At 56.1% G+C, this 25,730-nt stretch overlaps 1 protein-coding gene across 2 annotated transcripts in view; it reads right to left on the bottom strand.

Annotated features, from left to right (window-relative positions):
- The window catches only part of PHF21B (PHD finger protein 21B), a 98,277-nt gene extending 76,072 nt beyond the window's left edge, over positions 1-22,205 (bottom strand). For both annotated transcript variants that reach the window (XM_068561716.1, XM_068561715.1), the window contains exons 1-2: positions 21,908-22,205; positions 20,985-21,050 (exon numbers count right to left, since the gene is read on the bottom strand). In XM_068561716.1, the coding sequence (XP_068417817.1) occupies positions 20,985-21,050; positions 21,908-21,961 (120 nt within the window). In that variant the 5' untranslated portion in view covers positions 21,962-22,205. The remainder of the gene's footprint in view (positions 1-20,984; positions 21,051-21,907) is intronic.
- Between the last annotated feature and the right edge of the window lie 3,525 nt (positions 22,206-25,730).

A 25,730-nucleotide genomic window follows, 5' to 3' on the forward strand; every position in this document is an offset into this window, starting at 1 on the left:
GTCTGATCGCCACAAAGTAATAAAGCCAAGACTGAGAGGCACTAGCACCTGATAGGTGTCTCTGTTCCCTCCAGTGTCTAGTGGGGATGATATTTCCTCATGGGGATGTGTTGTGATGGTAAGTAAGTTAGAGTGGAAACACTCAGACCTACCACAGGAAGTGGCCAATACATGGTAGTTCCACCATCATCACTGACGGTATCATCACCATCACCACCATCACCATCACCTTTATCATCACCATCACCTTTATCATCACCATCACCATCACCATCACCTTTATCATCACTCGCATCATTACATCACCATCCTCACCATCCCCTTTATTACCATCATCTCATCATCCTCACCACCAATATCACCATCCTCACCATCCTCACCACCATAATCACCAGCATCACCATCCCTGCCATCCCCTTTGGCCCCATCATCATCGCTACCACCACCACCATCACCACCGTGACCATCATTACCACCAGTAGGACCCAATCCACATGAATCCAGAGGTGCCTTTCTTGAGGGTTAGGAGCTAATCTGGGCTTTGAGGGGTGGGCAGGATCTTGTTCAAGGGAAAAGGGCAGTCCAGGCAGGAGCGCTGCCCTAGGTTAAGACCCGTGACCCACAGGCATTTAGTATGTCTGGGAAATGGTTAACGACTCCGTGTTGGGAGATGAGGGTGAAGAAGTTATCTGAAACCAGAAAATGAAAGGCCCTGTCTATTGACTGCAAAGAACTTCTGAATGTTCTTCCTCAAGTTACTGACTTACAGACTGTGTTCCCCACTGCCCCAGGTGTCTCCCACCTGCCAATGGTCCTGGAGTTGGACCTGAGGCTGTACGGTGGGGCTCAAGGCCCGGCCCCAGCTTCAACACAGCAGCTCCTGTCTGACTCAGCTCACCTGGGCAAGAGGTTAAGGAAGATGTGAAGCTCTTGCTGTGGGCTGTGGGCTGTGGGACACGCTTTTTAAGCACAGAGAAGTCACCTAAGGACTATACTTTAAAAACACAACCTTAGTGGTGGTGTGGAAGACAGACCCTAAAGGCAAAGAGAGCAGTCAGGAGGCTGCTGAGAGGTGAACTGGAGTAGGAGAGGCAGGAAAAAGTGAGAGAGATATTTAGGAGGCGAAACTGGCAAGACGGTGGCAGGGATGAGAGCTGAGGCCAGTGGGACTCCAGAGAGATGGGTGTCTCCGAAGCTCAGCAGCGGAGGATAACGGCCTGGCCTAGAGACACAGGGTGAGAACTCGTTTCTCCGGAGCCCTCACTGTGCACCAGGCTCTTTGCTAAGCTCCTACCATCCATCACCCTGCCCCATCCTTCGAGTTCTACGGGCAAGTGCTCGTAGTATCTCCACTTCTCAGGTGAGTAAAAGGAAGCTGAAGGATAGTCAATGACCTGCTGAAGGTCACAAGACAAACAAGGATCAGAGATGGGACCTGAGAGTTGAAACCACACGGAACTGTTCAGGGTCAAGGTTTAGAGAAAGAAGTCTCCTCGTCTTCTGACCTCCTGGAGCACAGCTGGCTGCCATCTCTGGTCATCACATCCTGATCCCAGGCTGCTGCCTAACTGCTCTCCACGGTAATGAGTGGCTCCCTGACGGCAGACACTGAGGCTTATGGTTCCTAATTCTATGGAGCTCCCAACACACACACACACACACACACACACGCACACACATGCACGCACACACACGAACTCCATTGCCTACCGGTCGATGGATCATAAAGGTCTCCCCCAGTGGGTAGATGGATGGATGGGAAGTATGAGAACTGACGGGCCTCAAAGCAAGGTGGACTGCCCTGAAACTCAGATCTGTCCAGGCCTGGGTGGACTTGTCAGGAGGTAGTAAGCTCCCTGTCACAGAAAGGACTCAACCAGTGGGAATGATGAAGAGGGAATCCTTGGAGAATTTGGTCAGCATCTGTCAAATTTATCTAGAAAGCAGAGCCGAGAGGTAACATACTGCAGAACACCATGAACTACTGACATACCTAATCCCACCAAGAAAAGACTTTACTGTAGAAGACAGAACTGCATTTATCTGCACACAGAAACAGACATCCTCCGAGTCTTCAAAATAATCACAGCCAACTGTACGTTTTTGTCTGCTACTTCTTATGTCATTTTGTCCTCTGCTAGAGCCCAAACAACAAAAGTTGAAGAAATACTAATGCCAGAAAGAGAAGTTTAATTGCGAAGAGTCTGTGGATTGCTGCTCTTTCCTGCGTGTCGGGAGGAACCTGTGTACAAGCCGGCGGGGGCGGACCTCGCCCTGGGCCCGGCCCGGCCAGGCCAGGCCAGCACAGCGAGGGAGCCCAGCTGAAGAACCACTCAAAGAGCCAGCCACTGCGTGAGCAGACTTGGGGAACCTTTCAACAATGACATCCCTGAACCCCTGGTCAGGGAATGAGCAAGACTCGGCCGTGGTGACAGTGGCTCCAGGAAGCGGCCTCCCAAGCCCATGGGCCTCCCTCCTCTGGGTTCTTACCCACGGGGGCCGTGGACATGGCTTTTTCACCTGTGAAACGTGACCTTCCAGTAGGTTAATATGTGTGGCAGTGCTGGATACACCAAAACACCGCTGTATAGATGTTAGTCGTTAACGAGTGAGACGACTCCAGGGAATCGGTCCCATATCTGCGTTAACTGATCATTGTAAGAGAAAAAAAATGGAAAATAAATCACATACTGTAACGTCTGCACAAACTACCACAAGCAGGTTACATGTTTAATGTCCGTTTTTTTTTTTTAATCTATTTTATTTCATTTATTTTTGGCTGCGTCGGGTCTTCGGTGCCGTGCGCGGGCTTTCTCTAGTTGCGGCGAGCGAGCAGGGGCTACTCTGTTGCGGAGCACAAGTTCTAGGCGCACGGGCTTCAGTAGTTGTGGCTCGTGGGCTCTAGAGCGCAGGCTCGGTAGTTGTGGCGCACGGGGCTTAGTTGCTCCGCGGCACGTGGGATCTTCCGGGACCAGGGCCCGAACCCGTGTCTCCTGCATTGGCAGGCAGATTCTGAACCACTGCGCCACCAGGGAAGCCCATTGTCCATGTTTTTAACGTCAACACAAAACTCTAGTGGGAGAAATCCTTGCAGACTTCGCGAACTCCCCTTTGTAAAGTGTGCACTGAAGGAGCCGACAGGCTTCACGGATGCTTCTGCTGCATCCACATGACCCACACCCACCTCCACAGTGCAGAGATTGGCCAGGGGCTGGGAAGCCAACGGGGACACCCCAAGTTCCCTAGAAGACGATGATGTCAAAACTAGGGATCCCAAGGTCACAGGACGTCGGTCGGATGGAGGGGGCTGACCCTAGACTGTCTACACTCGGGACGACCCAGGGAACCGCTCAGGCTTCTCTCTGCCGTGGGTTTGTCTAGGATGAAAAGCAAAAGTCCAACCCAGCAATTCCACTTCTGGTATGTACCCAAAATAACTGAAAGCAAGGACTTGAACAGATACCTGTATCCCCACGTTCAAAGCAGCATTATTCCCATGAGCCAAAAGGTGGAAATCACTAAAACGTCCATCAACAGGTGAATGGATAAACAAGAGGTGGTGTATACATAGGATGGAATGTTATCCAGCCTTAAAAAGGAATGAAGCACCGACACAGGCTACAACATGGATGAACCTCAAGGACATTATGCTCAGGGAAATAAGTCAGATTCAAAAGGACAAACATTGTATGATCCCACTTAGAGAGGGACCGAGAGTCATCAAATTCAGGGACAGAAAAGCAGAATGGCGGTTGCCAGGAGCTGGGGGAGGGGGATGGGGAGTTGTGTTGAGTGGCGACAGAGTTTCAGTTTGGGAAGAGATGACGGTGAGGGGTGCATAACATTGTGACTGTACTTAATGCCACTGAATTGTCCACTTGAAAATGGTCGGGATGGTAAATCCTATGTTTTACATACTTTTTCCACAATGGAATATTCAGTGTTACTTAACAAATCCATGGCGTGCTAACAGAAAAAGAAAAGGCAAAAGTCCAATAACTGCCCGTCCGAGGCGAGCTCTGTGCACCTCCGAAGGGAAGCTGCAACGCTCAACAGTGGGGTCAACACAGGTCCCCCTCCTGAGCCCACTTCTGGGCCTGCCCACCTCTTGGGGCTGTCACGGGGGACCTGTCCATGAGGGGCAGGGACAGCCTCAGCTGCTGTCCAGAGCAGTGCAAGCGGGCTTTTACTCCAGCTGGGGCACAGGTCAGCCATGAACGTTTGTAATTTTCGCCTTTGTGCACCAAGGATGTGAAGTGAGAATGAGTAAACCTTCCTGGAGAAGGAGGGGTCTTTCCAGAGGCCGTGTCCTGGCTGGCGGCTGGCTCTGTGCTGCCGCTCGCCGCCTCCGTCACCTCCCCAGCTTCCCCCGCCTCCATCGCCTCCCCCGCCTCCATCACCTCCCCCCCCACCCCACCCCACCCCACCCCCCCCCCCCCCCCGCCTCCAAGTTGTGCCCCATGCGGCCCCCTCCTCCAGCCTGACTCTTGGCTCTGCTGGCCTCCATCCAGGCACATGGCAGGAGGACTCACCTGGGGACACGGGACAGCGTCCCCACTGGTTTTTCTGTGCTGGCCAGGGGGTCAGCTGGGTTTGGAGGGGGAAGAGGCTGCCAAGAACCCTGGACTTCCCTTCCTTTGGTGCCTCCCAGAATGCACTTAGTAAACGTGTCGATGAGCAACCTAAAGAACGGAGCCGTGGCCGGGGCCACAGACTGCTCAGACTGCTGGGCCAATTCCTGGTCGGAGGGGATCCCACTTGGCCCGGTCTAACCCCACGTGCAAACACCCCCAGCATCCCTCACTGTGGCGGAAGCTTGTTACCTCCTGGGGTAGCCAGCTCTCTCCACGCACACCCTGATCCTTCGAAAGTTCTCGAGGTTAGGACAAAATTCAGCTCCGTGCAATTCCCGTCCCGCCACGCCCTCTGCAGTCTTAGGAAGTACCGCTAACTTCCCCTCCAGGGAAGGATTCTGCAAGGGTTTGGACAGAGCCACTTGAAGCTTACGCGGCAGGTAAGGACAGCGCTGCCCTGCCCGCCGGGTCAGAGTGGATGCTCGGAAGGACGGTGGTGATGGGCGCAGAGCAACGCGAACGAGCTGCAGCCTCAACTGGACTCAGCTGGGAGGGGAGCGGACAGCAGGAAGGGAAGGGAACGGGCAGTGTGAGCGCGGCCGAGCCAGCTCGAGGTCAGGACGGCGGGCCGGGCTCCTCCATCCGCGGCTGCAGGACTCCTCCTCCAGCACAGCCCAGGGGACGGGAAAGCTCTGGGCTCGAAGACCTGGCTGGGGACCTGGAGCTGGTGACGTGGGAAAGTTACTTGGCCTCGCAGGGCCTCAGTTTCTTCATCTGCAAAGTGGGGATAAGAGGGCCTCCTGCAGTCAAGCAGATGCTTCCAGAATCCAGGTGCTGCCCCTCACTCGCTGTGGGCCTTGGGCAGGTCACCTAATCGCTCTCATCTGTCGGTTTCCTCACCTGTCAAATGGGCAGATTCACACCCTAATGCTTCCCAGCGAGAACTGAGCACCACCACCCCTACCGGAAGCTTCACCCCAGAGGCTTGTACCGGAGCCCCCGTGACAACTGGGTGCAGCTGCTGTCGGCCTGCTCGCTCCCCCTCCCTCCTTTCCTCCCTCCCTCCCTCCCTCTCCCCCCGCATCTCCCTCTCACTCTTGTTCTCAGAGGCCGTGTCTTGTGTACATCCAAGTCCCTGACGTCTGCCACAGGGCAGGACCTAGTGAATTAGGAGGGGTGGATGGAGTGGGGTGGGGGTCAGGGGTAAAAGGACACGCAAGCACCTACATGGGGTAAAGCAGACTTTCACTGATGAGGACAATATTGATAATAACGATGACCCCAGGCCACCTCCTCCTCTTTACCTCTCAGGCCACGGTCACCTGGCGCCCAGGACACAATGGTCACTCACTGAATACCGGCTGAATGACCAACTGAATGACCAATGGTCTTTCGACAAATGTTTCCACAGGTCCACGCTGAAGCACCTGATTAAAGAGTGGCCCAGGGGAAAAGGATTCCTTTACAAACCACACTCGGCCAGTCCCCCAGGAGCCAGGCCATTGGCCAGCTCCTGCAATGTGCCCAGAGCCAGTGGGACAGGAGAGGCCTCGGGGGGGCCCTACCTCACGCAGCTCCCACTCCCTAGTAATCACCAGAGCAGCAGCATTGGGGGGGGGGGGGCGGGGGCGGGGCGGGTACTGGAGGCACAGAACAGGGGCCCAGGGCAGTGGGTGTCACGGAGGCACTGCCTAGAGGACGACGGTTAAACCCCGACCTGTCGGCAGGGTCTGGGAGCCAGGAGAGCACACGTGCGCGCGGCCCGGGGCACGGGGCAGAAGGGGTCTCTATGGCCAAGCCTGCAGAGGCAGAGGCAGGACGTGGACCCACGTGTGTCCACTGGGAGGCAACTCCCACGGCTCATCCTGAGTCTCGCCTGGACTCCAGGACCTTTTGGGGGGATGGGATGCACATGTGCAAAGGAGCCGCTTGGGCAGGCAACTTGCTGGGCAACCAGCTACACAGTTTGGCGGGATGACATCCCGCCCTTTGTCACGTGACCCTTGGGGCCTCTTGCTCATGCTGTGGGCCCCACACCCAGCCCTCTGAGCCCACAGGCCGGATTTCCCCTTGTGTTTTTTCACCTCACCCTCACGATTACCCTCTGAGGAAGATGGTAAAGTGTTAGCCCATTTTACAGATGCAGAAGCTGACTCAGAACGATCAAAGCTTATCCATCAGCCCTGGGGATGCAGCAGGGATTTGGCATCCTCACCCTCAGTGCAACAGGGACCCCCCCCCCCCAATGCACCACTCCCCGAGGTGCCAAGGGCCACACGGCATCAGATACGGGGAAGGGGGGCGTTGGTGAACCTCAGATGCCATACACACGTGTGGCGTCCCTGGGCTGGCAGCACGCTGGCCCTGCTGGCAGGGGCCAGCTGCTTGCGCAGGCTGGGTGCTCTGTCTTGGTGGCAGCCGGTATGATACACAGTCGGTGCAGGGGCTGGGGACTCAGACCACCCTGGTTCATGTCAGCCCAAGCTAAGCCCCTGGATGAGTAACTGCACCCCTGTGAGCCTCAGTCTCCTCCCCTGAAAAATGGGGACGGTGGAAATTCCCCGGCGGTCGAGTGCTTGGGACTCCGCACTTCCACTGCAGGGGGGCCTGGGTTCGATACCTGGTCGGGGAACTGGGATCCCGCAGGCTGTGCGGTGCGGCCAAAAAAAAAAGTAAAAAAAAAGTAAAAAAAAATGGGGACGGGAGTAGGACTCAAAGTTGTTGGAAGCAGTAAAGGCACATTCTCATCTGCCACAGGGGAGTGCAGGCTCCATCCTCCCACCCCCAGAAGGTAATGTGTTCAGCAGACACAGCCAGCCCACTCCTGCAACGGGGCAGGTTACCTTTGTTTCTCCATCTCGGCTCCTGGCTGTAGGGAAGGTGCGCCTGGCAGGGTCAGCAGGGAGAGCCTCCACCTACTTGGACCCCCAACCATAATCTGAGGCAGGCGTGACTAGCTTCAACTGGTAGATATAGTGGGTTAAACAGTGTCCCCCCAGAAGTCACATCCACCCAAAACCTCAGAGTGTGACCTTATTTGGTAATTGGGTCTTTGCAGATATAATTAGTTGAGCTCATACTGGATTGGGGGGCCCTAAGTGTAATGACTGCGGTCCTTGTAAGAAGAGAAGACACAGATTCAGAGGGAAGACGGCCACGTGAAGACAGAGGCAGAGACCAGAGTGGTGCGGCCGCGAGCCCAGGAGCGCCAGCAGCCCCCAGGAGCTGGAAGCGGCAGGAAGGATCCTCCCCTTGGCTCTGGAGGGAGCGCGGCCGTGCCGGCACCTTGATTTCAGGCTTCCGACCTCCAGACCAGGAGGGAGTAAATTTAAGCTGCCCGGCATGTGGCGCTCTGTTACAGCAGCCGCAGGAGCCTCATACAGCAGACAAGAGAGAGTTAAGACTCAGGGAAGGGAAGTACCGGCCGAGGTCCCTGGGCTCAGGAGCAGCCAGGCCGGAAGGTCCCCCCAGCCCAGTGCCCCAGCCCTGCTCCTGTGCTGCCCTCCCCCATGTCCACTTCATCTAGAACACTTCCCATCCCCACTTACAGGCTTGCTGATTACGAGGAAAGATTTGCAAATGTCCCTACTTCCGCCGTATCCAAATTAGTGTCAAAACAGGAAAGAAGTCCAGATAAAAATACCCAAACCCAGGGTGCGCTGGGGAGAGATTCAGCATGTCCACAGGGCAGCCTGCGACACCGGCATCCGAGCCGGGCGGCCGCCCACCTTCCAGGCTGGGGCCACCGTCCCTCCTGCCGGCCAGCAAGGTCCCCTGCTCCCGGCACCCTGTTTGCCTTTTTCATCAACTAAACAAAGCAGAAGGCATGCAAACCCAGCCATGAAAAATCGGGTCAGTACATTCCTCCCTCCAGTCCCCAAAGAAAGTCAGAGTGGGGGGAGCTGGGGGGGGGGGGATAAATTACCGTGCCCGAGTCCAGCTGCACCGGGCCGTAATAAAATGTGTTGCTAAGATACAAGTGCCAAGGAAGTTCATTAAAGGACACTTTAAACCAAGCTGTCAGACTCTTCTCCCTTTAAAGGCTGCTTATTTGGTACCGTCCCTCGTGTTTATAATTAGATCCGCGGTATGAGAGCGCAGCCCCCATTCAAGCCCACTCAGCAGGCTCATTAATAAACTAACTTCAACAAGCCACCGACTTGGGCCGGGGCTGGGGGCGGGACTGCTTTATTTACAGAAATATATTTGAGCGCCACTTCTGTATCTAAATGAGCGACGAAGGCTCTTGAGGAAACTCAGCGGCCCTCTGGTCGCAGCATCATCGACTCTTCCCCCCATAACAGCGCTGGGGGCTCCAGGGCGGCGGGCTCGCTGGACCTCAGGGCTCACGACCTGACTCCAACTCGCCCCGTAGCTCTGAATGTAGGTACCACGCGGGATGGTGAGCGCGGGACACGGAGGCAGGGAATTACCAGATCACGGCCAGCCTGATGGAGCCGGAGGAGGGGACTCGGAAGGGCGACCAGGGGATGCAGGTTCGGTCTGGGCTGCGGAGTGTCCTTTGGGACAATGCGTCTAGAAAAGGCCGTAATGTACCACCCACATCTAAACTGCAGATTTCTCATAAACATGGGTTTCTGGCTCCTCTTGAAAAAAATCAAACAAGCAGGCTGCCTGGGGCCCATGCCAAGTGATGGCAGGGGTGGTACTGGCCTGGCCGCCCCCCGCCCCCAATCCCCCCATCCCCTCGCGCCGCAGGGCACGACTCCCCAGCAGGCCCGGCCCTCCGCAGGACGGCTCTCCGGCCCACCCGCAGCGTCGGAGTCTGTGATCCTGCGAGGGTCAGAGCATCTCAGGTTGGGGTTGGTCAGGGACGGAACCCCGATGAGCCTGGGCTTTTCTGAACCACAGAACCTCAGCACAGGGCCAGCCAGCCTGGCCTCCCATCCAACTGGCGTTGGTGCCGCTTCCCCCTTGCTATGAGGTGCTGGCTTGGCAGTCAAAGGTCTCAGAACAACCAATTCTAGCCCCAGGCAGATCCCTCTGTAAGGGAATTCCACCAGACCTGGAGCTGAAATTGGCCTTCTGGTACCTTCCAGCTTCTAGTCAAAATTCTGCCCCACGAAAGGGCCGCTTTCTCTTCTTCATCATGGCCAGTCGGTGATTTAAAGGTGGGGGTCAGCCGTGCTGGAGAGACCAGTCGCCGCCCTGTTCCATCAGCTCTCTGACCTCCTCCCTCACACTCACCTGTCACTCACTCTCCCGGCCGCACTGGTTCTCCGCGGGAAACGCCAGGCATGACCCATCTCAGGGCCTTTGCACGAGCTGTTCCCTCTACCTGGGACACTCTTCCTGCAGAGAGCCACAGGGCTCACTCCCCCAGCTCCAAGGCCCGAGGCCCCTCCCGACCACCCTATTTAAAATAGCCACCTGCCCCCAGCCCCGCACGCCTCCCCCGCTCTACCCTCTGCCAGAGCACTGGTCACCTTCCCACCAACTCCGTTAACTCATTTATGATGTTTTTCGCCTGTTGCCTGTTTCCCCTCTTGGATTGCGAGCACGTCTCAAGGGCCTGTTCTCTCCACTGCCGTGTCCCCAGTGCCCGGCACAGACTGGGCGCCCGGCAGCATGTGCCGAATGTCACACTCAGTACCGAGCGGAGGCTGCCACCCTCACCATCCGAGCGCTCACTTCTGCACACGCTGGTGGGCACGGCCTGGCGGAAACACAAAGGAGCACGAGACACAGGGGCTCCCTCCAGCCCCGGACGCCGCACCTCCCTGGCCTCCCAGGCCCCAGATCCTGCTCTAAGACCCAGCCGGGCACTCTTTGCCACGTGCCCACTTCCCAGCGCCTGCAGCCGTTAACAGCGTCCAGGGCCCCTCTGACCTCTGTCCACAACAACACGGCTGACTGTTTTGTCACCTCTCTTGTCAAGCCAGGACAAGCCCTTGGAGGAAACTTCCTGAGCCCGTGTCCCCTTGGCAGTGACAGCTGGGAGAAGGACATTGGTGATGAAGGCACAGAAAACTCTGCACTCAGCGGGGCCGTAGCTTAAGGAATAATGCGGCGTTCATCTGGGGTGCATTTATCACCGCTGAGACGCATTAATCACGGAGAAGAGTTAGTGTCACTGATTGTAAGGAATGCGGCTTGTCACCTGGTAACCTGCATCTCACAGTAAATTCTGGATCACAGTCTCTAATATGTATATATTTTTAACTGCATTTTCAAGTTCATTTACATGTGCAGATTGGCTTTCCGCCTGAGTGACATCGGAAAGAAACACACCCCTCTCCCTTCCTCTCTCTGCCTGCCCCACCCCTGCCTCGTTCTCTTTCCTGGGGCAAAAAGCTTCTCCCCAAACTGATGGCAGCGTCCCCCACGGATGGCCTGCTGGGATGTATCCCCCAGGGAGGCCCCAACAGACAACCAGACAACCCCCCCATCTGCCATTTCTAGTAACTTTCTGCTGCTTCCACCCAAGAGATCAAATGGCAGCCATTATTTCCCCTAAAGATTGATCCCCCCCAAATTAGTGTTTTTTTATCACCTTTTCTACTTTGGAGGGTGAATTTGCAAAATCTGACAGACGCTTCCCTGTTTGTGAACGTGTAGGTTACGGCCTTGGCCATACACACGTCCACAACCAACCTCCACCCCCAAGTGCAGACAGGCGTGCAGGCGGTCTGGGCGGCAAGCAGGCCCGGCAGGTACTCACCTTCCTGCAATGTACCTGCACCCAGAGATCGAGAGGCAATTTGATGCAGTAAGTTTCACAAAACGGACAGTTCCAGAATGCACTGTGTCCCGCCAGAGCTGCCACCCCGACTTGCGCCAACCGGAAGCCAGCTGCTCTGAAAGTACGACCACCTTCTGAAAACCACCGTGTTGTGCCCCCAGCGGCCCTCCTGTCGGCACGTAGGACATCGTGCGTGGGACCCCAAGCATGTCTCAAACAGCGGCCACCCTTGTGGGCAAGCCGCTTCTGAAACAAAACACCAGCCAACAGAAGTTAATGGCTTAAAGGAAAACCACGGGCTTCTCGTGTGGCCGCGCTGCGGTCAGGAAGACTGGAGCCCTGGGACCCCCGGGGCCCCCGGGTGCCATCACCACCTCCGCCCAGGGCCGTAAGTTCCAGTTGGCAAAAGGGGGCTTGGGGAGGTGCCCCGCAAAGGCCCCCCCCGGCCTTGCACATCCTATGTTTTACGCCGTCAGACCAAGTCTCGGGTCCAAAGACCAAATCCCAAATTTAGGGCCCGGTCCCAGCTGCAGACACACCCGTCCGTGGAGACAAAGAAGCAACCCAGAGGTCTCTGTCCCAACAAAAAGCTGCAGTTGCCCGTCCACCTCTCCACGGCAGCAGCATCTCTGGGGCGCTGCCAGATCCCTGCTTCTCGCGTGCCTGTCAATAAACTACACTGGTAACAGCTCCCCTATTACTCCAGCTGCCCCGCTGCACGCCAGCCAGGAATTACACCTGGCACTCGAGACACGCGTCCTCGTTGACCCTTGGGACGACCCTGCCTGGGAAGCAGCCCTAGTCCCCACTTTGAGACAAGGACCCACACAACCTGACCTTATCTTACCTGGGGGCTAAGGACCACTCAACCCCGAACCAAAAAAGAAAAAAAAAAAAATCCCCCACGGATGTACTTCTTTCTGCTGCGCTTTAACAAGACCAACACAGGTGCCAAGCACAAAACAAAAAGCAAAGCGCAGCCCATCTGAGGCTTCAGGGACGGCCGCTGGTGGCAGTCAGAGGTCATCACCAGAACAAAGCTGCATCAGCAATTTCTCATCACACACTCGGAAACTACTACCAAACGATAAGTAATGACCCAAAGGGAAAAAAAAGACTTAAGGAAGCATGTTCGTTCCCTTGGAGAATAGAGGCCGTTTCAAAATGAGAAAGATGCCTCCACCTTAAAGTAGAAAACAACGACAACAGTGGTAACAGGAAATACTGAAGGAGCCAAGCCAGAGAGGGGCTCAGGCCACAGCGGGGAGGACAAAGCAGAGCGTGGAGGAGTATTCGCTTCGGGGTCAAGTCCAAACCTCCCGCCTGCCGCTGGCTCAGCTTCTACACTGCCGAGACCCCTCACTTCACCCGGCCTGCCCCACACTCCCCAGCCCGGTACCAGAGGCGGAGGCCGGATGCAGGCCCAGGCCCCCTCCCAAGTTCCACAACCTTCCAACTTCAGGGTAAAATTCCCACTCGTTATCGCAAACAGCTGCTAACCTGCTGGTGGTTCTCTCTGACGTGCTATCTCCATTTCCTTTTACTGGAACACATGCCCTGGAGTTACATGACACGCCAAACTTTTCACATGCAGGGCACAAGGTGTTGTCATGTCTCCGCCGCATGCTCCAGTGTAGGGGCTAAGATCATGAGGCCACAAGGGCCCAGAACTGGGCCGCAGCTCCTCCCCTTGCCAGCTGTGTGATGTCAACAAGCCACTCAACCTCTCTGGGCTTCAACCACCCCCCAAGTAAAATGGTACTTCAGAGCAGGCCTTCCCTAAAGGGCTGTGTGAACAGTGACCGAGTTGGTCAGTGGAGAGTGCTAGAAGGGGCTTGGCCCAGGGTCAGCATCAGATGGGAAAGCTGTGACTTGTGACGCCCGGATCCCACCTGTTGAGGACTCGCCGTGGCCCGAGTGTCACGTCTCACCTCATTTAATCCTGCCAGCGCCACGTCCGCATCTTTTCCCGAGCACCCCACACGCCAGCGCTCGGCTGTCTCACGGGCGCTGCACCGTTGCCCCGTTTTACAGCCTTCGAAGCACGGAGCGGGCTTCACAACTCCAGTCTGCCCAGTTGTAAAGCCGGTGCTTAACCTCTTTCTTACACGCCTCTCGGAGACAAAAGTGAAAAGTCTTCTTAGTGGGACTCTTCCGCAAGGAAAGTCCAATCCACAGTCTCATTTCCTTACAAGCTGTAAATTCCGAACAGTGTGGAGAAGACGAACGGCAGCTGCACCCTCCTCCAGAAAACCGCCTCTTCCCCCCAAGCCCTCCCGTGTCTGCGGCAAGGGCCTTGGAGGGCGAGCCAACAGGCACCCCGCGAAGGGGCCTCCTCAAGCCCTCCGTGCGTGACCAGGGCGTGCCCGCGACGCTGCCCCCCGCCACGTGCTCAGGCCCCAAGCCGGGCTCGCTGGCGGACCGGACGGCAGCCACGTGCAGCATCAGCTCGCGCAAGTGGAGCCCGCGATTCGGTCCTGGACAGACAAAGGCGTTGGAGGAAACACTGGCTAAGTCACAGGGCTCATCATCATAGCCAGCAGCTCTAAGGAGGCATCATGGGATTACCAAAGTTATTATCAGAGTCATCGCCTTGAAAAAGCTCAAAGTTGATTGAAATCAATTGTACAGTTCCGACAGCAGGTGTTTTAGGAGGCTAACGTAGCAGAGCCACCTCCTTGGGCTGGCAGAGGAGGCGGCGCAGTCACCGTCACCCTCTACCAGGAGGAACGAGCAGCATACGCCCCGAAGGGGGACCAGCAACGGTGCAAAGGCTCCAGCCCCCCAGGTGCAGGGCAGGGCGTGGCGGGGGCGTCCTGGGGTCGCTGAAGCGGCCAACGCAGTTCTCTTCAAATCAACCCCGTGCCCCGCTCGGTAGCACAGATGCACTTTCTCATCTTTGGTCTGACTCCATCTCAGTAACCCGGTGAGGTAGTTTTTACTACTACTACACCCACTTTACAGAGAGGAAACAGAGCTCACGGAGGCAGCATGACTTGCTCGAGGCCACACAGCCAGAGGCAAAGAGCTGGGATAGGAGGAACCCTGGTGTCCTGACTGTCGGGCCTCTGCTCTTCCAGCTAGGCTTTGTCAGACCCTAGAGGCAGGGGGCCAGCTAGAGGCCAGGCAGGGACTGAAACAGGGGCCACCCTCTCCGGGGGTCCCAAGCCATCTGACCTTGGGAAGCTGCCCTTCTCTCACCTGCCCCGCCTGACCCAAGCCGTGAGATGATCACGACAATCAAATAAAAAGACGTGGTGGAACAGACCCGCTGAAGAATATCAGTGCTGCAGATAGCAGGGCGCTGGGTGTGCAACGTCTCTGCTTCTCCACAGGTGCAAATGTCACCCCCTGACAGCGATCCCATGCACCTCATCACAGCACGTCACCCCGTCTGCTGCTGGCTGAGCCCACTAGCTAAACCCCTCCTGCAGAGAAGCTCACGGGAGAGGTAACGGTGGATACGCCAGCCTCCCCAGCTACACGTGAAACTTTCTGCAAGCAGAGACCAAGCGAAACCACTTCGCAAGAGTAAAGCCTTATAACATGAGATGCCGCTATTACTAACAACAGCACGTCACCCACCATCACCCCCGCGTCCTCCACCAGGCAGGAGCCCATTAAATGTTTGTGGAATTAAACTGCGTTGGTCCCAAGAGATGTCCGGAACACAACGTCAAGTGTCAAAAGCAAGTTTAGGCATAGCATGCTTAGTAGCGTATCCACTAAGCATGTTTATCCACGTTACAGACGCCGCGTGCGCACAGAACACATCCTACGAACACGCCTCAGAGCCAGCGCTGCTCTCGTCCACACACAGGATGGGGCAGAAGAGGGGTCACGTTTTATGACTCTCACGTCTGCGCTGCGAATTTTTTCCCCAACAAGCAGGTGTTGCTTTTACAATAAAAACTTTGTTAAAAGTCGAATTCTTCCTGAGCTCCTAATGTTACAGAAATAATAGCAAGAATCACTGCCTTCCTCAGCAAGATTTTACTTTAGCGGGGGCGTGGTAATTATTTGTCTTATTTCAACAAATCCTTCCTCTCATTTTAGTAATATAATCCTGGACAAACTGTCAACTGATGTTATGTACACTGCATAGACTTCACGCATATTTATTGGCACAAATCAATATACAGTTGACCCTTGAACAACGTGGGTTTGAACTGCGCGGGTCCACTTATATGCGGGTCCACTTACACACAGATTTTTTCAGTAGTGCATACTGCAGTCCTATGTGATCCACGGGTGGTTGAATCCACGGATACAGAGGCCCTGCCTTATATGTAGGACCAACTATATACATAGTGTCTGTGCAGAAGGTCGCCACCTCTGACCCCCGCGTTGCTCAAGGGTCAACTGTAATTACTATTTGTTATTGTACACTTTACAGATAGTATAAAAACAAAGTCAACAATAAAAATATAACCTATAAACGTTAAGTATGTTATATACACACCCACATTTTTTTCCCTTAAACCAACCGCGCAGAGTTACCCACAGAGTCATCTTCTAGAGGGTTCCAGAAGTGTCCCCCCACTAACTTCTCAGCCCTAAGAAGCTCTAGTGAAGGCAGGAGGGGGAGGGTCAGCACAAGTCCCTGCCCTCACAGCCTGTTATGTGCCGGTCACCCAGGGTCCGGCAGCCTCCTCTCCTCTCCCATGTCACACACGGGTGCCACCATCCCTGCAAGAGCCTCCTACGCAGGTGACAGACATCAGGGAGCTCACATGGCCGGCAAGCAGGGTCAGCCCCGCAGAGAGCAGCGGAAAACCACTGGAAGGTCTCAAGCAAGGGAGCGCCGTGATCTTGTTCAAGTTGTAAGACACTTACTCTGGCGGAGGATGAACCAGAGGGGGCACGAGGAGATGCAGTACACTGTTCACAAGAGCCTAAAGGTGGAAACAACCCCAGTGCCCATCAGCTGGTGAATGGATGCAAAACGCGGTCTCCCATACAAGGGACTACTAATCAGACATAAGAAAGAATCGAGTACCGACACGCGCTACAACGTGGATGAACCCTGAAACCACGCTCAGTGAAAGAAGCTCGTCATTATGAGACCACCTGTTATATAACTCCATTCCCGTGAAAGTCCAGAATGAGTAACTCTATAGCGACAGAAAGTAGATTTACAAAGACGGAGTAGATTAGCGGTTGCGTAGGGCCTGGGGGTGGGGTGTGCAGCGGGGATGATACCCAAGGGGTTTCTTCCTGAGATGACGAACATGTCCTAAAATCGATGGTGGTGATCGGCTGTAAACATCTGTGAACGTACAAAACAATACTTAACTGTAAACTTTAAATGAGTGAATTATGTGATTCACGAATTATATTCCAATAAAGCTTTTTTTTTTTTTTTTAAGTGGATGCAGTGTGGAGGCTACTGTAACCTTCCAGCTAAGAGATGATGGGGGAGGGACCAGAGGGGTGGACAGACGGAGAGGAAGAGGGGCCCCAGGAATATGGCTCAGATCAAAGTGTGGGTCTGGGAGACTCTGGCCGTGGGAGGGGGAGTCAGGGGTCAAGGCCAAGCAGGTGGCAGCGGGCAAAGCCAGGACTGGGCCCCTGCTGTCTCAACTCTCAACCCCACGCTCTTTCCCGGAATATGAAAGGCGGAGCTTGGAGAGACAGCGTTAGTTCTCTCTTTCACATGTAATGGTGCTATTTTAAGAATGCGATCTTGAACTCTAGGTCAGGAAGATTAAAATCTAGCCTCCTGGATGAGAGCAGACTCGGGGGCAGAGCTCGGACAATGGCACCTCCTTTCACTGAAGGACTGAAAGCAACTGGGGAGCTTTCAGAATAAACCCACCCTGCAGTTTTGTTCGGTGGACGCTTCCACCGTGGAATCCCTCTGGTGTCCAATGTACAACAGCTAGTGAATCACAGTGAAGACGCGAGTCAGCGCCTGGACGAATGCCGCATACGTCATACCTTTCAAGAAGACATATTTTTATTGCTGCACTTGAGGACGTCCCCTCGGAACCCGGAGTCCATCAAGTCGACGGATGGAGCAGCACACGAGGCCCCAAGTTCACCGGGGCGGAGGCCGGTGCTCTCTCGGCCGCGCCAGCTCGACTGCAGTTGATCCAGGAGGCTCCTCTCACTCTGTGGTGAAGCTGAACTCGCGTGAAGTTCAGGTCTGAAGATGCCTGCTTCATGTGGCGTCCACGTGTTGTGCCGAGAACTCCGAAGAGGGAGGGAAAAAAAACAAACCCTCCAGGATTTACGACGGGTCTGTCATTTACACGGAAGTGCTTGTTGCTCGACAATTTCGATGACAACGTTACTGCCTCTCTGCATGTGCTGCAAATTCACAGCGTAAAACCACTGGAGCAACTAATGAAGTCTTCACACATCGTATCTTGTTGAAGACAAGGAAGGGGTCCATCTTCCACCGGAATCACAACCCGGTGGCGAGGGGCCGCCCCACCCGGGAATGCAGCCTGGCCAAAGCAGGCTGGCCCACAACTCAGATCTGACCAACTGCCCCACACAGCTCTCTATTTTATTTTTTTTTTAAGGAAAAAATATGAACTCTGTTTTCAAATAGCACCGTCCTATGGAAACCGGTTTCTTGTTTATCCCTTAGTCCACCAATGGTGGGAGAAACGCTGGACCCTTACACAGAATTTGTATCTCTCTACTTCTGACCAACAAACAACCCATCTTCTTCTAGGAGTCCTTGATAAACATCCTTAAGCACTTGTCCATGTTTCAGAAGTAACTAAATAAATTCCAGTGCCAAGGGCATGAATGGGAAATTGGTGGCTAGGCACCAAAAGGTATTACTCACTGCTATTGTATCTCTAACAAATGTGGATAATGGGGTCATCTGTCCGTTTTACTATCAAGCTCATCATCCTCATGCGCACTTTTAATTGAAACGTAACCTTTCTATTCCATATTCCAAGCGGGAGCAGAACAAAACCACATCTCCCGAGATGAAGATGGTGTGAGTTTTTCCCCAAGCACATCACTAAAGGGATACTACCTTTACTCTTCTGCTGAGTTAAAAGCAAACTCTGAAACACTGGCTTTTTAATCCCTGATCCGGCATTTCAGCTCCTCCTGGGCAGGCGCTGGGGTGACCAAGCAGAGCCTACTCCTCTTCAAAGCCCTGCAGCCCGAATCACCTCCAAGAGCTCATGCGTCGACCTTTCCGCAGCCAAGCTGCCAATCTCCACCAAACTCTCCCAAGGAGAGAAAACAGTAAATGTTAAGTCTGCCCAACTCATTTCATAGGTGACCTCTGAAGGATTTCACCGCGGAGCTTGGGAGAGACAAGGCAGCTTTATTAGCATGCTACACCACAGCCCCAGGCCCTCCCTCCCTCTTTTATGAGCCCTTGCTATATAAAATGCCACAAAGGAAAAAGGAAAAACAACACACTTACAGTTACAAACACAAGTTCCAATGGCCAGGACAAACGCTGGATACTTACCAGATGTTATTTTTAGTCATTTAAAAGAGAAATATTTTTAAAAGGCCAGAGAACAAAAGTTTTTGTTTTTTTCTTTCTTTCTTTTTAAACACACACTCACACACACACAAAAAGATGGAGGTACATTCCATTCACAAGCATCCTTCTCCGAGTTCTAATTTAAAGGCAAAGGCAGCCTGGAGTAGGACAGTTCCTTCGCCGAGCGGCACCGCAACCTTCAAACACGATTTTCAAATGTTTCTCTCTGCCTCATCTAAATTCAAGCATGACAAATAATAAATAGCCACTCATTTACTATCATCATCAAAATTTAAACAGCCTTGAAATAGTTGCTACAATACAGAGATGATCAAACCTAAGCTCCGAAAAGCCACTCCAAACAGTAAAACTACTGCCATGTAGAAGCATACATAAAGAGACATTGTTGCGATAAAAGCTGCCGGATTATTGGATTTTCTCTCTCTCTCGCTTTTAAATCTTCTACTCCGAGCCTAAGAGTCAACAACTTGCCGTTTTACCCAGTGAAAAAAAGGCTTAGTAACCCTCGGCTATCACACTGTACCAGATTTGGTGGTGGATTTTTTTTTTTAAAAGAAAGTATTTGATTTGATTCCACACAGTGATTAAACATCTTTGTGCTCAGCGGAGAAGGGTCTTCCAACCCCTCCCCCTCCAAAAATGGCATCAAAGCAATCAAAATGGTAATGCCGGGCCTGGGTCCCCTCCCCCCGCGAACTCCCCGACTTCGCCGGGGCCGCGCGCCGGCCCCCCCCCCTCCGGCGGGAATGGAAGCTTCCACTCCTGAGCGGGGGCGCGGGCCGGCCGGGCGGGCGGGCGCGCGCGGCCGGGGAGGGGGGCCGCGGCACCGCCAGAAAGGGGTTAATGCATTCCTCCCAACCCTCCCGTCCAGCCGGGCGCCCCCGACCAGGCGCGGACCCGCGGGAACAGCCATCTTTCTTTCCGCAACCCTCGGCCCCCTCCTCTCCCGCACGCCCCCTCCCACCACTTTTCAACTTTAAAGACTCGAAATGAACACCCGGCCTCCGAGTTCTCCCCCGCCAGTCTCGTCCCCGTCTCTCCCCGCACCGCCAATCCCTCCGGGGAGGGGGCTTCTGCACGGGCCGCCCCCGCCGGGAGTTGGGGGAAGAAGAAGGGGGCCAGCTCAGCGGCCGGTGGCGGGGCGGGGGCGGGGGCCAGCGCGGGCCAAGTTTGATGGCCGATGGCGGCGGCCGGCATTCCGAAGGAAGCGCGATCGATGGCTCGGGGACGCGGCGGGGCGGGGGCGGGCCCGCGGGGCGGACGGAGGGAGGGGATGGGGCAGCGTGGAGGGCGCCGGCGCCCCCGCCCCCGCCAGCCTCGGAGCCCCGAGAGCGCCATTGGCTGCGCCGCTCAAAGTTCTCGGCTCGGGGCCGCTCGGGGAAGGGGAGGGAGTGCGTGTGCCGGCAGGGAGCGCAGGGGGAGGGGCGGAGGGGGAGGGGAGCGAGCGACGGGGAGGGAGGGGGCGGGGGCGCGCGGCCGGCCGCGCTCCGGCGGCGGCATCTGTTCGTGGTGCTGAAACCCCTACCGCTGAGCTCAGCGCAACTAAGTCACAATGGACAACTTTTCCTCGCCGAGGGGCCGGGAGGGGTCGGCGGCCGTGCCCCCCATCGCAAGGAGCTTCTTGCGTGTCCCAGTCTACACCTGATGCCCGGAGACCAAAGTTGGGGCAGAACTGGGGGGGTCCTGGGGGCGCCTTTCTTTTGTTCCCCGGGAGCTGGCGTCAGGTTCCAAGAATAAAAGTGATGCTGGAGAAGTGGAGGGGAGGGGGGCCCGGAGGAACGATTCTTTAAATAAGATTTGCAACGGAACCCAGAAATCGCTTCCAAGTAGTTTGGTGTCCAGGCCCGAATTACCGCCCCCTCTCCCCCCACCCTCACAACAGCGTGAGGCGGGGGACACTGAGCCGGGAGAAATTTCCACATTCCAAAAACATGTCCACCAACTCAAAATGGACGCCGGGCTGCTCGCCGCCTTTTAAGTGCAGCTTCTCTCTTTCGGCCACCGCGGGAGCCGCGATCTCCCCCCCTCGGCCTCCAAGAATCCGGCTCTTTCTTTCCAGAAAAGGGGGGGCGGGTAACTTTGAGGGCTGGAGAGACTCCTTTGGGAGTCTGAGCGCGCGGCGCCGAGGCCGGCACTTTTCAGGGTGCTGCCAAAGTGCCCGATGACCCCTCCTCCCCACCCCGGGCGGGAGGCGGGGGGCAGGCTCCCGCTCGCTTACTTGTTTGTCGCTGAGCGCGGCGATCCGCGGCTGCCTCTCGTGGAGCTGTTTCTTGAGGTCGCCGTTCTGCGGAAACACGGAGGAGCGGGCTCAGGCCGGCCGCCCCGGGCGTCAAGTGCGCCCGGAGCCCCGCGGGCCGCAGCCCCCGGCCCGGGCCGCCAGCCGCGCGCCCCAAGTTCCCCCGGCCGCGTCCCGCACGCGCGGCGGCCGGGCAGTGCCGCACGGGGCCGCTTACCTGTGGCTGCCGCCGCATCTGGGCAGCTCGCGGGGCGGGGCGGGGGCCGTGGCCACCCGGCGGCGCGGCCCGAGCAGTGCAAGTTTGCAGGCCGGGGTACGTGTGCGAGTGAGTGTGAGTGTGTGCCGGGGGAGGGGGGAGGAACAAAGAGCCAAGTAAACACGGCGAGTCCGTGTCGAGCAAAGCTCATAAATATTCAAGTCGCGTCCTAATCTCCCCAACACACACACGCGCACGCCGCAATACCGCTCGGGCTCCGGCCGCCACGCCGCTGCTCGCCCGAGCAACAATCGCCAAAACTACTTTTGCAAACTGTGCAGGATTGTACCGGCGGATGGGGGCCGGAGGGGGTCGGCGCACACACTCTCACACGCACCCCGGGCAGGCGCACCAAGGGGTCCCCTCCCGGGACCCCTGTCCTGCAGACGCTGCTCGAGAAAGAGGAGACACCAGGCTCGGGTCCCACGGGCCCTCGACCCCCAAACTACAGGATTGTACGAAAGGGGGGGGCAGAGGGAAAGCCCAAAGGGGGGTCCGTTCATGTACATACTCCCCCCGCCCCTGGGGCAGGCTCAAGGAGGGGCCCCTCCGAGCCCCTCCAGCCCTGAAGACCCTGCGACGGGGAAGAGGACGCGGGTCTCCGGTGCCTGGAGCCCCGACCCCAGGCCCGCAGCCCCCGACCGCCTACCTGGTGGCGCGCGAGTTCCACGGCGAGCGCCTCGGGCCGGCTCTGCAGCTCCATCCCAGCAACTTGGGCAGCACTTTGCGCTCACTTTGGCCCCGGCTCCGGGGAAGTTGCGCGGCTCCGCGGGGGCTGGAGCGGACGGGGGCCGACCGGGTCTCCGGGGAGGGGGGGACACGAGCCCCCTCCCCCACGGCCAAAAGGGAGGCGGGTTCTGGCGAGGGGGAAGAAAGGCGGCCGGGCGCCGCGGCGCCGAGCCCGCGGCCGCCCCCAACTCCTCAGGCTGCCCGGCAAGTTGCGCCGGGTCCCCAGGCTGCCGGCGCGGCCCGGCGCATGGCCCCCCGGCGCCGGGAGCCCCGCGCAGCCCCGCGCAGCCCCGCGCGCGCCCGCCCCGCCGCCGCCGCCGCCGCCGCCGCCGCCGCCCGCGAGAGCCGCCACCCAGCAGGGACTATATTTCCTCCGGCGCGCGCGCCTGGATCTCGCTGAGCGGCGGCAAAGTTGTGCCTCGGCACGATGCTAATTCGGCAGTGCCCGGATGGAGCGGGCCGGGGCGGCGGGGGGCGGTGCCGGAGCCCGCCGCCCGCCCCGCCCCCGCCCCGCCCGCGCGTGCGCACTGCCGCCCCGCCGCGGCCCGGCGCCTGGAGCGCAGAACAAAAGTGGCGGCGCGGAAGGGCGCAAACTCCCGAGCCCGCGGCTTGGGGCGCCAGCCCCCTGACCGCTCGCGCCGGCCGCGCCTCCTCTTTTCTGCCCCCGCCCACAGCCAAACCCGAGGAAAACCGGACGCCCCATCTTGAGGCCGGAGTTGGAGATACTTTCCGGTGGGAGGGGAAATGTCCACTTTGCCATTTCTGTTCTCCTCTGGCTCTCGCCGGTCCCTCTTTCCCTCTGCTCCCTCTTTCTCTGTCTCCGTCCGCCTCCCTCCCCTACTGCCTCCTGTGCACTGGCGCTGCGACTTGGGAGATTAAATTACTCATGTCGCCAGATTCCGCCACCGCCTGATGGCCACCGTGTTATTTAAACAGTATGAAAATTGATCTCTCGACTGTTCCTTTAATGATTTTTTTTTACACTCACAATTAAACTCTCAACAGATGTCACTGGACTTTTTAAGACCGTTGTTAAAAATCGTAAACGTGCCCGGTCAATGTGACATTAAACAATTATAACTACAGCTGCCGAGATCGCATTTCAAAACTCTCAGCCCCGCAGCCAGGAGGTTAATGTCTCCGAGTCGATTAGCATCGTGGAGTTACCATCTTTACCAATTAACGTCGGAAAGCTTTGTGCCGTATCGGTAGCATCCTGGTATGTTTGAGAGACGCTGGGGAGAAATGGTGCAACCGTATTACTCAAAGTAAACGTTAAACGTTTACACCGATACATCATTATAGCTTCGTATTCCTCTGCAGCACAAAAAATACCCAGGCACAGGCAGTTAACAAATGGCCCCTTTCAGCATGTGCCAACATGCCGCCCCTTGCTTCTACTGTCAGCAGAAGTTGTTGGAATTTTTTTCAGGTCGGGACCCCAGTGTTGTTCTGACCTCCTATTCAGGACATTTGCCACAAGTGACTTATGTGTTTCTTGGGCCCCCCAAACACCAGGGGCTTCTCCTCCCCACCCCCAGCACCTAGCCTTTGGGAAACACTCAATGAGGAATCACGGATTACTTTGTGAGCTTTGTTAAAAACTCACAAAACTAACGCCTGTGCTAAGTGCTGTCATCGGTTTCGTCTAGCGCCAGCTGGGGAGAAGCAGGGCTCACCAAATGCAAAACAAAAAGTCTGACTCTGGCTCCTTCCACTCCAGGTTCAGCCCAACTTGGATGGTGTCCCCTCTACTTAGCACTTTAGCTGGCCTGGACGCCAGCCAGGGAAAGTGGACTGCCCAGGGACCAGTGTTCCCAGGGCCAGAGGGAGAGTGCATGCGAGAGGGTTCCTATTGTAATCTCTGTAAATGTCACTGGCTTTTTAGTAAAATTTCATAATCATTTCATTGGCCATGTATGTAATTAAATCAACAGAGAGGATATTCAAGCTGTCCATGACCTACACAGCCTCAGGCAGATACTGGCTGGGGAATAGTGCTGTTTGCAAGTTTCCGTCAATGATCCTCTACATGCCTCTCTGTTGTTTTCAGTTACCTAATTCCTGAGCAAGTGACAAAGGCCTAGGGCTGGGTGCTCTCTGACAGTGAGGGAACCGGTTATGTGGAGAAAAAAAAAAACAAAACAAAACCTACAAGGAGTCCTGTTCTGCTGCTGCAGACACACTTTTCCCTGAAAGCGTCCTGCACGCCGGGACACCCTCCCTTGGCCCATGCTGTGCCCTCCCTATGCCCTCCATCTGGAATGCCCTTTCTCTCAGAACCCGCTTTTTAAAATCCTCTTCGTCCCCCAAGAGTCACTTCAAATGCCACCTTTTCTGGGAACTTCTTCTAATTTCTACACATCAATTCTTCACTCCTCCCACTGAAGACTCACCATGAAGAGCTTACTTAGCAAGGGGGTCATTCTGCCCCAGAGTAAAGGTAACTGCTTCCCCGCCGGAGCCTGAGTCGACTCTGAGTCTGGCTTGTGGGCAGAGCACAGTATACGGGTGTTGAAGGAAGGCACAGGGCCCTGGAGCCAAGTAGGTGCTTACCTGATGAATAAGTGAGCGAGGGGATGAATGAATGAAGGCTAAAAGGAAGGTAGGTTCCATTTTTGGAAAGGTGGGCTGTTAATCATGGCCATAGACATGAGCCGTGTCTGCAATTCATCCCAGCGTCCACATTTCTCTTACTTGCATGGTGGTCAAGGGGACGGGGGCCTGGGCTGGAGCTTGGATATCTGGGTTCGAGACTTGGGTCCACCTCTTGAGCGAGTTACTGAACATCTCCTAGCCTTCATTTCTTCGGATGTAAAATGGGAATTATCCACCCAACCACAGTTACCCCCAGACCCACTCGGCTCCTCCTGGCCCCAGACCTTGGCTGCTTGCTCAGTGGAGAGCCCCAATCGCAGTCTCTGCCCACCCCCAGCTTAACTGGCCTCGAAGTGAGGGCCGGAGCACAGCCTCGGCCACGCTCCTGCCACAGGGGGAGCTGCAGTGGCTCCAGCACCGTGTCCAACCCTGTGGACCCTTGGGGGCCCTGCTGCTTCCGCCTGTTCTGGCTTCTTTTTTTTAAATTATTATTTATTTATTTTTGACTGTGTTGGGTCTTCGTTTCTGTGTGAGGGCTTTCTCTAGTTGTGGCAAGCGGGGGCCACTCTTCATTGCAGTGCACGGGCCTCTCACTATCGTGGCCTCTCTTGCTGCGGAGCACAGGCTCCAGATGCACAGGCTCAGTAGTTGTGGCTCACAGGCCCAGTCGCTCCGTGGCACGTGGGATCTTCCCAGACCAGGGCTCGAACCCGTGTCCCCTGCATCGGCAGGCAGATTCTCAACCACTGCGCCACCAGGGAAGCCCTGTTCTGGCTTCTGAGTGAAGCTCTGCACCTTGAGGTGGACCGACCAACGGGCTGAAAAACACAACTCGGAAGTCCAGGGGAGTGAGTTACTTCATCAAATGAACTTGGACCAACTAGAAACAGGATTCAGGAAGGAGCCAGCAAATCAACATCGCTCCGTCCCTAGCTGGTTAGAATGCTCTGGGGCCCAGTGGGCCCACCAGGAGGCCGGTTAAACATCCCACAGAACCCAGCAAACAGCTGTCATTCGTGGGAAGCGGCGGACAGCTCAATAATCCGTCCCCGTGATTTTTCTCTCCTTCTCTTTCCCTTACTCTTGCTGCCCTAGGATTGCACGTCAGAAACAGACTTTAAGCTTGATTTGGCCTCTGCTTTGGA

This window comes from Eschrichtius robustus, chromosome 13, assembly GCF_028021215.1.
Source record: "Eschrichtius robustus isolate mEscRob2 chromosome 13, mEscRob2.pri, whole genome shotgun sequence".
Classification (NCBI taxonomy): domain Eukaryota; kingdom Metazoa; phylum Chordata; class Mammalia; order Artiodactyla; family Eschrichtiidae; genus Eschrichtius; species Eschrichtius robustus.